General features: G+C 39.5%; 2 protein-coding genes across 5 annotated transcripts in view; one reads left to right on the top strand and one right to left on the bottom strand.

Annotated features, from left to right (window-relative positions):
• SELENOF (selenoprotein F) overlaps positions 1-7,587 on the bottom strand; it is a 37,378-nt gene extending 29,791 nt beyond the window's left edge. The window contains exon 1 of one of the 3 annotated variants that reach the window (XM_059061717.2): positions 7,197-7,587. In XM_059061717.2, coding sequence (XP_058917700.1) covers positions 7,197-7,280 — 84 coding nt within the window. In that variant the 5' untranslated portion in view covers positions 7,281-7,587. The remainder of the gene's footprint in view (positions 1-7,196) is intronic. The other 2 variants (XM_059061724.2, XM_067043153.1) reach the window with 2 other exon arrangements.
• Positions 7,588-7,799: 212 nt separating this feature from the next.
• Positions 7,800-15,356, top strand: part of HS2ST1 (heparan sulfate 2-O-sulfotransferase 1) — a 190,643-nt gene continuing 183,086 nt past the window's right edge. Inside the window, exon 1 of one of the 2 annotated variants that reach the window (XM_059061650.2) lies at positions 7,800-8,355. In XM_059061650.2, coding sequence (XP_058917633.1) covers positions 8,232-8,355 — 124 coding nt within the window. In that variant the 5' untranslated portion in view covers positions 7,800-8,231. The remainder of the gene's footprint in view (positions 8,356-15,356) is intronic. The other variant, XM_059061641.2, reaches the window with a different exon arrangement.

The raw sequence follows: 15,356 nt of genomic DNA, 5'->3' as shown, positions 1-15,356 counted from the left end.
TTAGGAAGCCTTCTCTGAAAAAAATCAGATCCCAGTATTTAGCCATTGTCTTTTCTGAGAACAAAATTTATGCACAGCTGTAAAACAGCACCACTCATGACACTATACTATGTAAATCTAGGATTGTCTGATTCCCCGGTAATACTGTGAACTCTTTCAAGGGCAAGCATTAAGTTATTTCTCTGTATTTCCAGCACTTGTGCTAATTCTCCTGTGTGTTAAGCAAATGAATTGGTCAAAACCACAGCCTCAAGTAGGGGGAATTTCAGATTGTTTGACTGTGACTGGTTGATCTTCTAGACCAAGGTTCTGCAAATTTTATGTAAAGGGCCTCATAGTAATTATGTCAGGCTTGGGTGACTATATAGTTTCTGTTGGAACTACTCAACTCAGCTACTGCAGCACAAAAGCAGTCCGAGACAATAATAAATGAATGGGTGTCTGTGTTCCAATAACTTTATTTACAAAAACAAGGCTTGCTGGATTTGGCCCACCAGCTGACTAATCATGCAGATTAAAACCCAATGGCATATCCCAATGTGAAAAACTTTAAGTACTGCTGGCGTACTCTTCCAAAATGCTGATCGTCCCATTGACCTAACAGTAAGTTAACATCTTAATTTGATACCATACACATACATTTTTTACCTTATCTCAGTAATAATGTGGACTGTGTATCATAATATATCAAAATAGATCAAGTATCCCAGTCCAGTGGGAGGGACTTAAGACTCTTGATACTATACTAGCACTCTGAATAATTTATTTACTAGGAAAATGATCTGCTTGATCAATTTCACAGGTTAATTTCTGTTTTTCCAAAGATGCCACACCAATATATACACATCATCCCACCTGTGACTGGCAGTCCTCCACTGAGGGGTGGGAGTCTATGTTCCCTCCCCTTCAACCTGGGCAGGGGCTTGTGACTGTTCTTACCAACAGAGTGTCCAGGAAGTGATACTACATGATTTCTGAGGGTAGCTCATAAAAAAGGAAACAATCTCTGCTTGGCTAGTGCTTGCAGGTGTGTTATCTGTTTCTCTGTAATACTCGACTTTGGAATTTAGCCACCATGCTGTAAGGTAGCCTGAACTACAGAGAGAATGTAGAGAGGCCCATGTAGAGAGCACCTGAGGCCTCCAGCTGACAACCAGCATCAACTACTAGACATGTGAGTAAAAAGCCTTCACATTTTAGTCTTTCAGTCTCAGGCAGAGGTCTGAGACACCATGGAACACACAGCCATCCTGCTGTGCCCTGTCTGAATTGCTGACCCATAGAAATTTAAAAGCAAAATAAACAATGGTTTTATACCACTAAATTTTAGGGTGATTTGTTTTGTAGCCATGGTAACTAAAACAGGCGATAAAAATGAAATAACTTTGAAACTGAACTGCTTAACAAACATAAGAAATTGTTACCAAAGCATGTTTTACAAAACAAGAATCTCAAATGAATCATCATGGGATCATAATACTTGGTTTTATTCTGGCATTTACTGAGCACCTACTGACAGGTAGCATGAACATGCAAAACATGTATTTGAGTCTGATGACATCTTGATTCAAATATCAGCACAGAGCAACCTTACTTCTTAATTTCTGAATAGGAATAATTAGCACTTCACAAAGTTTTCGGGATTAAAGGAGAAAAAGTACAGAAAGCATCTTGTATCCTGCCCAGTACACAGTGAGTACTTAATAAAGTTTAGAATTATTCCCACCTTCCACTGTGAAAGCACACTTAAAAACTATAAAACACTACTTATTTTTAAGTCATTATATTAGAAATGGGATAGAGATAAGCGTAGGGGAGATATAATGTATCTTTTAAATTTTTTAAAATAAATTTATTTATTTGTTTTTTAAATTTTGGGCTGTGTTGGGTGTTCGTTGCTGTGCGCTGGCTTTCTCTAGCTGCAGTGAGCGGGGGCTACTCTTCGTTGCGGTGCGCAGGCTTCTCATTGTCGTGGCTCCTCTTGTTGTGGAGCACAGGCTCTAGGCACGCAGGCTTCAGTAGTTGTGGCGCATGGGCTTAGTTGCTCCGCAGCATGTGGGATCTTCCCAGAACAGGGATCGAACCCGTGTCCCCTGCATTGGCAGGCGGATTCTTATCCACTGCGCCACCAGGGAAGCCCTAGAATGTATCTTGAGTTCCATGAGTAAACTACTTTTTTATCTTATATCATTGGTTTTGCAGACTTAAGGCTTTGAATCTAAGAACATCAGAACTTATTTTTAAGCACTTCATAGGCAGGTACCAAATTCTAAATAATATAGAAGAGTTCAAAATTATAAATTATGCCCACCCACCTTTTTATTATCAAAAAGTAATGAACAGCATTTAAGTGTGCACAGTAAGGCCAAATAGTAAATTTTATTGTTGTTTTACTATAATTTTTGGCCACACCATATGGCTTGTAGGATCTTAGTTCCCTGACCAGGGACTGCACCTGCGCCCTCAGCAGTGAAAGCTTGGAGTCCTAACCACTAGACCACCAGGAAATTCTCCTAAATTTTAAAATAATTAGCCACGCTTCTAAGAAAGACATAGATTTTAAGGACTGGGTGGGATAACCCTGATTGGGATAACCACTTTACAGTTTATGACTTCTCCAATTCAAAGTAGGGTTGACAGGCTAAGAGACTCCTTTGCATTAGTCACTGATTTATTTTTCTGATATTACTGAGTCCTTTATAAACATAAAGGTTGTTGGCTGGGAAGCTGTAATAACGATCATGTAACATTACCTTTTCAGGCAAAAGCCTGGTATAGCTATACATTTTACTACACTTATACATTCACATGATTAGCTGTCTCTTAACCAGTCTTTACTCAGAAAACTCATAGGTTTCTCATGTAATAATTCTGAACGGATTGAAAATCTGAGACAAAATACATGGGTTTACAGATGAACCCCATGAAAACAAATACCAGAAACATAGCCTTTATGGCAAGCTCTTACAAAGCACTAGATACTTTGCTAAACACTTTACATCATTATTCTATTTAATCTTATCTCCCTATGAAAGGGGTATTATCCTCATTTTATAGAGAAGGAAACAGAGGCTTAGGACAGTTGAGGTAACACTATCTTCAGACAATACAACGAACATTAGATGGAAGCATCAAGATTTTAATCCTGGCCTGCCCTCAAAACCCTTAACCACTGTTATTAACTACCACCTTTCACAGAATCCATGATACACCATTACTGTATGTACCACTAAAAATAACAAAAATGCTGACACTTGTGCCACCCATTGAAATAAGACCAATACAGACATTAACTTGTGAAGAAAAGGGGGTAGGCGTAGGGGATGGGATGTGGTGTCTCAGAATCAATAATACATAAAATCATTTTATACTGCTTCCAGTACAGTGCCTTTCTTTTTAAATTAATTAATTTGTTTATTTTTGGCTGCATTGGGCCTTCATTGCTACATACAGGCTTTCTCTAGTTGCGGTGAGTGGGGGCTACTCTTCGTCGCAGTGTGTGGGATTCTCATTGCGGTAGCCTCTCTTGTTGTGGAGCATGGGCTCTAGGCGCATGGGCTTCAGTAGCTGTGGCTCGTGGGCTCTACAGTGCAGGCTCAGGAGTTGTGGCGCACGGTCTTAGTTGCTCCGTGGCATGTGGGATCTTCCCGGACCAGGGATTGAACCCATGTCCCCTGCATTGGCAGGTGGATTCTTAACCACTGCGCCACCAGGGAAATCCCTACAGTGTGTTTCTGAAAGAAGTAATATGTATAAGCTGAATGAAGAATTGAGTATCACTTAGTTCTGGGACACTGTAGAAAACAGCTCCCTTAGGCCATACGAAAATATTTTTTTCTAATGCTTAAGCATACTCAGAATATATTTTCAATTAAATCATTTTATATCCTCTTCCCGTTGTCACCTCATTGGAATATTGATAACTATGTGTTGCTACTAACTTTAATTAGAGCTATTCAGAGGCACAGACAGTAATAAAAGCTCAACCTGTGTAGTCTGAGGACTCAGAGGTGTGAATTAACAAAGTAGGAGCTAAGTCTTCTGCCGATACAGTAGCTCAACCTCAGCGCACCAAGACAGTCTTCCTTCATTCCCTTTTTATTCATTTGTCAGGCTCCAAAGCTTTGGCTTATTTTTATTACTGCCAGCTACGTATTCCACCTGACCTTTCTTCCCCCTCAGGCTAACGGTGAAACAGTTTTTCTAATTTCTTAAGAGTTTTTCCAACAGTCCTCTGTACTTCTTTTTTCATTTTCAAGATTTTATTGCATTCTGTTCTTAAAAACACTAGTCATTACAGAAGAAAGAAACAGGAGTAAGCTTTAGAGAAGTTAAAACAATTCAACAAAAAGGTGAATTGCTCAGACCTCCCTTTCTAAATATTTTCAGAGTCATTATGTATTTGTTGGAGTGGGTGAGGTTCATCGCTGTTCTACATAACCTACCACAGATATCTTAACGACTTTGATAGCAAGGAACAAACACTAATGAACTAGAAGGCCTTTCAAACCTCTGAGAGATTTAAATGTACACGTGAGGCACAATTAAAAAATACATAAAAGTGGCCCCTGTATTCTCTTTGGCTACACTCGGCATGCGAATGGAGGGATACAAACCACACACAGAGCTTTGGTGCAGTTGTGAATCTGTAATACAGTATAATGTATGACGACAGAATATGTAAGGGAGAGGGTATATAAGACTTTGCAAATCTGGAAATGGGATGTAAGTTAAGCCTTGCATTTTATCTAAATACCTTACTTTAGGTCTGGTGAGAGAGAACATAGTATGTGAGAGGTACTAAAATGACCTCAATTTCCCACCTATACCATTTTGCTCTCCCAGTAGAGGTAAATGCTGGGAATTAAGCCTGGAGAGACAAACAAGTAAGTATAAGGTCAAAGAGGCCCAGTTAAGGCACACTGAAGACTTCACCTTAAATTCAACTGAGAACCATTGAGGAGTTTTAACAATGACCGACCTAAGTTTGAGAAAGATGACTTGGATGCACTGCAGAGACTGAATTAGGAAATGGGGGAAAATGAGATCAGACCAGTTACAGAAGCTGTTGTGGCAATCCCAGGCAAGTAAAGATGGGGCCTGAATTTAGGTACTACCTGTGGAGGTAAAATTAAATGAACTGGTTTGGAGATTTTTAAGGGTTTAATGACTAATTGGGGTCAGAGTGAAAGGAAAGAATTTAAAATCAGTAATTTCCGGCTTGGGCAATTGCGAAGCTGGCAAAAACTGCTTAGATTCTGATAATTAAAGGGCAAACTAGGAGGCTGTTATTTCTAAGGAGAGAGAGGTTGGTGGCCTAAATAAGGGATTAATAGTAAGTGGATGAATCTGAGAGATATTTAGAAAGTAAAATCAAGACTTGGTAATTACTTGGATGTGAGGTATGTAAGAAAAGGTAGGAGTCAAAGATGAGACCCAAGTTTCTGGCTTGAATTCTGTGGATGGTCACTTTGGTAGATTGTTTAATGGGCATAAATTCCTCCTACCTTGGTATGTACACTTCTTTGCAATGTGACTATGTCACTCTTCTCATGCAGAGGTGGAGTCCATATCCCCACCCCTGAAATCCAGGCTGGTCTTGTGACTTGCTTTGACAAATATTGTGATGTGAAAGTGATGTATGTGATTTCTGAGGCTAGGCTTTAGGAGGCATTGCAGCTTTTGCTCTGTAGGAGTACTGCCCTGAGACTGCCACGAAAAGAAGTTGGTCTGGCCTATTGGAGAATGAGATGTCACATGGATGGGAACCTAGCTGACAGACAGCACCACTAAGAATGAAGCCATCCTGGACCTTTCAGTTCAGCTGACCTACAGGCTCAGCACAGCTGTGTAAATGAGGCCAGAGGAAATCAACAGAGGAACTGCTCAGCAGACACGCAGAATTACAAGAAATCGTTATTGTAAGCTTTGGGGGTGGTTACACAGCCACAGATAATAAAACGGTTAAAGAGAGTGAAATCAGGAGAAAGCAACTTGAAATGTTATTCTTTTTTATCTTTTCGTGGTGGTGAACGCAAATTACCTAAGACTGACAATAAATTCTTGACTACGAAGTTTAGAAAGGGGTCTTCCAGTAATTTCTAAGGCACCAAATGACTGAATAATGAAGTACTGGAAAGCTAATTAGAGGAGTAAAGAACCCACCTTTTAGGCAAGGTTACAAAAGGAAGCAGGCAGGATCTTTAAACTCCTTGATGAAAGAAAAGCCCAGGTGTTTGTAAGGGCCTTCGGTATAGACCCTCACTCTTCCAAACCTTGGATAAATTAATTAAACCAGGTCTCTAGGAGAATACTTCTCAGCAGGCTCAATACAGAGAACTCCTCAAAAATTAGGCTGATAAAAGACACTTGTAAAAACTCCAACCATAGTGTATATTAAACAGTTTTATTATTCACATAAAAATGGACTAAAAACTTCTAAGGAGGAATTAACAAACAGTAAGTTGTTTGTGAGTGAATAGGAAAATAAGTAGAATTTAGCCTTTCCCCATTCAAAGATAAAGAACGCATCTGTTCTGTTAATGGATAAAAACGGAATAAAATAAACTTGGGTAAACACCGTCCGATTTTAAACGAGATGAAAGCTATCATTTTACAAAATCAACTTCAAAAATAAATTATGCTTTAGTATGGAATAGCTCCTTTTATTGCAACAATGTTGTTTAAAATCACAAATGGCACTTAAGTGTACCCAGCAGCATATGAATTCCACAGAAAAGAGGTTAAAGGCTGTCTGAAAGTGACGTACAGAGACCACAAACAACTGACAGAAAGAAGTAAAAAGGAAGTGTACCCTGGACCAAAGACCTCAGGGCTTTAAGATTTGGGAGCCTTGCCATAAGGGACGATAGTTCCTTGCATTTCTGCCAATTTAAATACAATCTTCATTCCTGTGCAAAACTTAGTGCCTTTTTTTTCGTTCACGGTGTGTCTTACAAATTGTACTCAAGATAGTAAAGTCAGGAGAAAAAACCGCTAGAAACCCTGGACGAGTAAAGATAAGTTTTAAACGAGGAATTAAGCCACGTCGCGCTCTGGGCGCAGCAGTCGCTGAGGAAGCCCTATCCTCCCACCCTTTTCAACTGTGGCTCCCAAACGGGACCGAATGTTCTGTCTTCCTCGGCGCAGTCCCTCCCACTCGCCCTGGGGCTGCAGCGGAGGTGACCTCCACTCACCATTTGAAGCACAGTCGCCAGCAGCAGCCGCAGCCCCAAAGCTGGCAAAAGCCACCCATCCTGTCCGGCCGCCATAGGTGCCATCTTCCGTAGGTCTCCGGCTGCCCCGAGGACCCCTCTGATCGGGGCGTCTACTCCAGAGCCTGATCCAAAACAGGCTGCTAAAGGCCGTTGCCATCAAGTCTCTTATTCTGCAGAGACGGGTGTTAACTAAGGGCATATGGAAGCTTAAAGGTGAATAAATACCTTTACATTTGATATAAATATGAAGTCGCTGGGTCCTTTCGATAATCCATATCAGGCATTTTCCTAGACTCCCCAAATCTGTGCTCCCCCGGGCTCTTTCCTTTCATTCACGACATTTCCTCAAGCGGCCAAGAAGCCCCGCCTTCGCCAGTTTCGGCCCGCCTCCTTCTCCAAGTTTACCCAATCGAATGCCGCTTTGGTTGACACCTTAGGCAAAGGAAACCAACCGTGACACGAGCCAAGAGCTAAGCCCTGAGGTACTTCGGTCCAATAAGCACAAGCGAACGGGAGTAGTGGGCGGAGCCTCTGGTTGCTGAGCAGCGTACGTGGATGCGTGCGCATGGTGGCTGAGGGGGATGGGCAGGGGGCGGGGCCGAGGGCGGCGCAGTCGCAGCCGCAACGTTGGCGGAGGAGCGCGCGTCCGCGAGCAAAGGAGGGAGGGAAGGAAGAAAGAGAGGGAGGCAGGCAGGCGGGCGCGGGGCTCGGGGACTGAGGCGGTAGAGGGAAGCGAGAGCCCGGCAGCCGCTTCGCGCTGTGTTTACTGCGCGGGCTTTTGGAGGGGCGGCCGTGGAGTCGCCCGAGGAGAAGCGGACACCGGCGGCGTTGGTGCTGGCGCCTGGGGGCGGGGGACTGGGGAGGCGAGAAGGGGGGTCGCTGCGGTGCTTCTCTCGCTGTCGCGCTCTCCTTGCGTTTCTCCCGGCTCGGTGGGCTCCTCCCGGCGTCTCCCTTGCCTCCGGGGCCCCGATCCCCGCCCCCCGCGGTATGTCTTGATCCCGAGCAGCGGGTTTCATGGGGCTCCTCAGGATTATGATGCCGCCCAAGTTGCAGCTGCTGGCGGTGGTGGCCTTCGCAGTGGCAATGCTCTTCTTGGAGAACCAGATCCAGAAACTGGAGGAGTCCCGGTCGAAGCTAGGTGAGGAGTCTTGCCACTCTGAGCTGAGTGGTGTGTGGAAGCGGCCGGGCCAGGGAGGCAGTGCTACCCGAGCAAGTGGGCATTTGTCTAACCTGAGATCTGGCTCCTCGGCAGGAGGCTGAAAGAGGTTGTAGAGAGATGGAACTGGGGGCATCGAGACCACAAGCTCCAAGAATGGTGTGAATTAAGCTTGGGTGGTATGCTGGGCTCGCGAGGTCACGGGGCAGAGGTTGCAAGGTTGGGCTTTCCGGAGCCAAAGGGTTACCCTGAAGTAGGCATTCCATGGGGAGAGAGCAAGATAAGAGCGAACTCGTTGGGGAGCGGGTACTGACTGTTGGAGGAGACAGAAACGCTCAGGCTTGCGTGTTCTCTTAGAAGTCGTACAGAAAGCCTCGGCAGTGTCAGGCGAGGGGTATTCTAATTTGAGATGTGGGCACCTGGTTACGGAATCTTTTGGGGATGGGGAGGTTCGCGAAGGGATAGATGCGCAGAAATGGAGGGAGATGCTGAAATGACGGTGAGTAAAAGAAATACACTGTAGTGAGTTGCACTCTTGTGCTGGGGGCAGCAAGGGACCGCACAACTGACGGGAGAAATAGGCTGTGCCCAGGTAGGACAGGAAAGCAACTAAAAAGCTTCCGTGAGGTACAGAAACGAGGCATCCAAGCATTTAAATTCTTTTTTAGTGGCGCTAAACTGCCATTATTTTGAGCTTAAGAATAGGGATATGTGTGTACATTGCTTCGCGGCAACGTTGGTGTAGTGAATTTAGGAGGAAAGGTTAAAGGGGAATTGCTTTAGTGAGATTTAAGTTTGTGAAACGAAGAGTGCAAAAAGTTTACCATAGGTTAAGTACCTTAAAGAGTTAACAGTGCTTACTTTAATTACGGAAGAGGTCTGAAGTACAAAAAGTTGGAGTGTGATGTTGTGAAAGACCCGAAGAATGCACAGATAATAGGTACTTTCAGATTAGTAGGGAACTTCGACATTTGGGAAGAGCTCGGGGTGGGGAGGGAGTATAAAAAGAATGTCAGCAGTACATTTTGATTTAAAAACATACATGGCTCTGAAAAATCAGCTCAGGAGGCTGTAATTTGAATGTGGAAAAGTAATGTGAAGTATTTTTATGCGTACACTTTTCACCTCAAAATCATTTAAAATACTTTTCAAAATGCAAATAATAAAATACCAGCAGCACTATAATTTAGACTAAGAAGTAACAGATGCTGCTGTGGGTGATGATTAATATTTAGGAAAAATGTATCAGAAAGTAATTGGAATATTACAAATAGTAACTATTTGCAGTTTTGATAGACTTTGCGAAAAGCCTTGGAGACATTTTAAAGAGCAGTGTATCAAAGAGCATCAAATAAATCTAGCTGAAGTGCAAATAAATTTGAAGAGGAGCTAGGAATAATTCCACTCCTCAACTCTAGGGTAGAGCTTGCCCTGTACAGTTTCGAACAGATATCAAATTTATTTACTATGATTTTATTAATATGAGTCTTGTTTGATGGAAAAATATTCACTTTAAATATTTAGGTTGGCCTCTACTGCCTCAGTCCCCTTTAAATATTGGGCCCCTTTAAGATTGGCCAATATATTCTTTTTGTTTGTATCTATTTAGAAGCTTTGAGGGTCATATTGTGGCCTGATTAATGATCCAGCTTTACAGAGAAAAAAAAGATTCCTCTTGAAGAAAGTTGAAAGTTATATTAAATTAAAATTTGTATTCTTTGTTATGTTTCTCTTTGAATTTCTTAGACACATTACAGTGGGTTGGGATAATTCAAATTTTAATTTTCCTTTGTTGCCTAACATTTTTCTTCCATAATGCTTGAAAGTGTTTTCTGTAGGCACAACCTTAATGATTTTAAAAAGAGTTATCTGAGGATGTAGAAAGCCACAGGTAGTAGTGTTTTTTCATGATTTTTTACAGGACAGGAACCTTTGTATTACATTAGAAATAGTAAATATGGATTAAACTAAATAATTCTTGAAAAGGAGCCTCAGATACAAAACACTAGAAGGAGCTAATAATGGAGATGCAAAATTATGGCAAATAAAATATATGACTTCATATCAGCAGTCTTTGATTTAAAAAAAAGTCTTATGAAACAGGCAGTACTAAAACATGTCAGTAATCTTCCTTAGGAAAGGAACACAGAAGAAGGCATATTTTGACAATCAGCCTCTGTACTAGACACTTTCATATTTGATATTCTTACTTAATCTTCCAAGAACACCATAGAAAGCCATTTTTACAGATGCGGGAACAGGTTCAGAGGTTATATAACTTGACCACATAGCTAGTAAGTGGCAGAGCCAAGCTAGTTAGTGGCAGAGCCAGGACTGGAACCCAGGTATATCTGATTGCAAATCAAGTTCCCCTTTAATTATACCAGGGTGCTTGGGACTTTATATTGACATTACACTAAGGTGTAGCAGTTTGAATAGAATTTTTAAACTGTAATACCAATGTTTAATTGCATTTATTGCTAAGAATGAATGTCATTCTTAGAAAATTCAATTTCTGACACAAAGGAATTAGTCTGGTGTAATGTCTGTTGCTTGTTTATACCCGTGTAATGAACATAATTATATTACCCAATGAAAGGACTGAAATAGATAGCTTGTTTCTGCTACAGGGGACAAAAAACCTCTGTGGTAGTTTTCTGCAAGTGGTAAAATCACAACAGTAAAAGCATTTTTGTTTTGGCATCAGAAAAACTTAAACACCCATTTATCACTTTTCAGAAACTTTTGTGGTGTAATCTGTCACACAGAATTTTGACTTACAGTGTAGTCAAATTTATTAAACTTTGCATTTATGGCTTAAAAAAAAGAAAAAGTTAAAAATTTTGCTCTTAAAAGTTTTGATTGTTTATCTTTTCTGTTATAGAAGATTCCAAAGGATTGCATTTTCTGATAATGCTTTGTATGCACCTTGGTTTCAGAATATTTTGATGGTGAGATCTCTAATAGAGTGATAGTTGTATTCAAAATTTAGGTGTATTCATTGACCACTTGGGACATTAGTATATAAACAGGAATTCCTAAAAACCAATGTCACATAATAAAGTTTTCTTTTATCTTTTTTTTCCAACGAATATTGAATGGCAGTATACACGTTACTTTGCATCTTGCTTTTTTCATTTAATATCATAGAAAATCTTTCCAGTTCAATAAATATAAATTGGTCTTACTCATTCTAATAGCTGTATAATATTCCATAGTATACATGAATCATAAATTCTCCAGCCATTATGCCAATAATGAACATTCAGTTTATCTCTCCCCCCACCACTTAAAAAATTTTTTTTTACCATTTTCTTTCTTGGTATTATAAACAGTGTTACAAGAAACATCCTTATATAAGTTTATTTAACTCCTTATTTGTTGGTACTATTTTCAGTAGGATAAATTCTCCTCTTAAGTGATTACTGGAACGAAAGATGTATGTATTTTGTAATTTAACAGATCTTAAAATCTGTTACTTTCCAAAATATTTATTTCCCAAGGGTTACAATAATCTGCACTGTCAACACATACAAGCCCTGGATGGGATGCTGTCAGCTTTTAATTTTTGCCACTCTGAAGCTGTGAAATGGTATGTTGTTGCATTGATTTACATTTCCTCAACTTCTAATTAAGTTGAACATTTACTTCATTTTCATTTGTCTGTTGGGTAGTAGTTTATCTTACCAACTTTTAGGGTTTAAAAAAATATATTAGAAGCATTAATCTTTTATCTATTTTTCTCCAGGTCTGTCATTTGTCCCTTGATTTTATGGCATATTTTGCTTATACAGAAGTTTAAAAATGTATGCAGTCAAATCTATGAATTTAGGCAAGTAGGTGTCTTACATTGCTTGAGAAGACTTCCCCCAACCAAGATTATGTTCATTCTCTATATTTTGTTAGTATTTTATAACTTTTATTTTTTACATTTAGCTGTTTAAAGCAGTCATATGTTTATTGTAATTTCTCTCAGTGAATGGCCACTTATGGCAAATATTATATTAATAATTTATCTTTTTTCCCCACTGTACGTTACAGTTCTTTTAGTCGTATATTATGTTTTCATATGTTTTTGGATTAATTTTGGACTCCATTTTTTTCCACTAATCAGAGATTCTTTAGATCTTAGGGACCCATATATAGGCTTCAAGGCATCCATGAATTCCTTGAAATTATATACATAGCTTTCATCAGATTTGCAAAGGAGTATGCAGTCTCCTTAATGGTAAGAATCACTCATTTGTAGTAGATGGTTTATATTTAATGGAGTGAGTGCATTTTTTGTTTTTAATATTATCATTACAACATGAAGCTTGTGAGTTAAATTTAGGATACAAGCACATTAGTTATGAACAATTTCTGTGGGGTGTTATATTGAAAAAACTTTGTTAAAATGTATACAAACTTAATTTTTCTAATGAGGTACAGTCTATAACATGGAGTCAAAATGAACACTGTCACTTAGGTTACTACTTAGTTACTTAGCTGTTACTTAGAACTCTGCATGTCAGAATTTGTTGCTTTTACAAAGTAGTTCTTTCTGAATCTTGAGAGCACACTGTTGCTAATGCTGACTGGTGGAACAGTCAATGAAACCTTTGTTATATAAATGTAAGAATTATGTGCCTGATAACTTTATTTTCTATACGGCCTAAGCATTTAAAATAATATTTCTTGTTCATATGCTTATAACACAACTAAATAAATTTTTGAATGCATTAGGATACAATGTTTTAAATGAGGACAGTAACTCAGAATGGATATGTAGGCATCTTCATTGGTCAAAATTATGTTAATCCCTATGTTCTTAAAACCCTCCTAAACTAATGAACTAACTCCAGAGCCAAGGTTGAGACTGATGTTTGGAATTTGGTAGTTTTTACAAGTGCCTGAAACCATACATATCTGTAAAATGTTCCCAAGGATGATAGATTTCTCTACTTATGAAATTGTTTGCAAACCTTACAGTATGTACTGTTTAGAGAACTTATGGTTTAATTGGAATGCAGTTATTCTAGAATTGCTAATTGGTGTCTCACTTATGAGTCCTAAATAGGTTATCTAGTGCCATGGAGTAGTCAACTGCTACAGTTGATCTTAATTAAAGTAATCCCAGGATATCTCTCTACCACTCTGTTAAGGCTTCTAAGAGATTTTGGCACTTAGTGAAATTGAAATAGTAATGAATATTCAAACACTGCTCTCCAAAATGACCACTTTTGAAGGATGTACTTATAGATGGACTTTATAATCAATGGTTCACAATAGCATAATTATTTATAATTATCTGCCCACCTATTAGTAACTGCATTTCTGTACTTTGCTTTTCTGCCTGTTAATTATAGATTAACTGCCTGTTGGACCACTTGTGCACCTGATTCTGTTCCCTCACCTACTTAGAGACTTGGTTCCAGAAGTTTTCCCTCATTCTCCTATACTTATCATTTCCTCCCTTTCTGCTGGGTTCTTCTCATTAGCATGTGAACATGCTATTATTTCTCCCAACCAGAAATAAAATGGTATTTTTCTCTTGACTCCTCTTTCTCAGCCAACCTCTGTCTCATATTGCAGCTTCCTTTAGCAGTAAAATTTTTAAAAATGGTCTTTTCTCACTGTCACTGATTACCACAATCACCAGTAACTTCCCTAAATCCTACGGTCAATTTTTGGTCTTTGTCTTACTTGACCAATCAGCAGAACTTGATACAGTTGATCACTTCCTCCTTTTTGGTAGACTTTCTTTACTTGGTTTCTAATATATCATACTCTTGGTTTTCTTCCCCCATCACTGGTCATTTCTCTGTCTCCTGTGTTAGATTCTTTTTTTTTCTCTTCAACCCCTTAACATAAGAATACCCCAGGGCTCAGTCCTTGGAACTCTTCTCTATTTACTCTTCCTTAGTTGGTGACTTATATGCTGACAGCTTCTAAATATGTATTTCTAATTGAGACCTATTTCCTAAACATTAGATTCTTGTAACTGAGCTACCTACTTGAAATTTTCTTTGAGTAATTAATAGACTTCTCAAACTCATTATGACCAAAACAAACCTTCTGATATCTCTGTACACTGCCTCAACACCACCACCCCTCAAACTCATTTTATCTCTGACCTTCTTCATCTCAGTTGATAACAGCTCTATCCTTCCATTTGCTAGGGTTTTACTTTCCTTTTTCTCATGCTCTGCATCTAGTCTGTCAGAAATATCTTGTTAGCTTTATCTTCAAAATATTTCTAGAATATGACTACTACTCAACACTTCTACTCTTATCACCCTAATTCAAAATACCATCATCTCTTCCCTGGATTACTGCCATGTCTTAACTAGTCTGTTTGATTCCACACTTCCCTCCCTACAGACTATTCTTAATATAACAGTTCGGGTGGTCCTTTTAAAATGTAAAAAAATCATGTCACTCCTCTGCATAAAACTCTTTAGAAGCTTCCTTAAGGATTAGAGTAATGCTAGCTGCTTTTAAAACAAAGTCCACAATTTTATTGGCTAAACACAATAAATGACCCTTTTTTTCCTCCATGATGTTTTAGGTGATCATTTTGGTGGATGGTTTTCCTCTTCACAAGTTATTCAGGGTCTTTGGTACTTTCTGTCATGTAGTTATGCCATCCCCTCTGGCTTTGGAGCTCTCTGCTGTCAACCTGGGAAAGAAGCAAGAGAAGGGTGAGGAGGTGCGTACCTCTTTCTCAACTTCTTTGACTTCTTTTACCCTCAGTCTCTTGATGAGGACTAGTTACTATCTATCAATATATGCAAGGGGAGAGGCTGGGAAATGGGTTTGTTAGCTGGCAGTGACTTAGTTGCAGCTGTGTCCTCTGGAAGGTGGGGGCATACATTTGAATTTTTTGAATCCTTTTGAATAAATCTTAAAATTTATTTAGACTTGTTTTGTGACTCAGAATATAAACTGTCTTGATTAATGTTCTATGTGAACATGAAAAATGTATATTCTGTTGTTACAGG

This window comes from Kogia breviceps, chromosome 1, assembly GCF_026419965.1.
Source record: "Kogia breviceps isolate mKogBre1 chromosome 1, mKogBre1 haplotype 1, whole genome shotgun sequence".
Lineage (NCBI taxonomy): Eukaryota > Metazoa > Chordata > Mammalia > Artiodactyla > Physeteridae > Kogia > Kogia breviceps.
The sequence above is the reverse complement of the archived record's forward strand: the minus strand, read 5'-3'. Positions and strand labels throughout refer to the sequence as shown.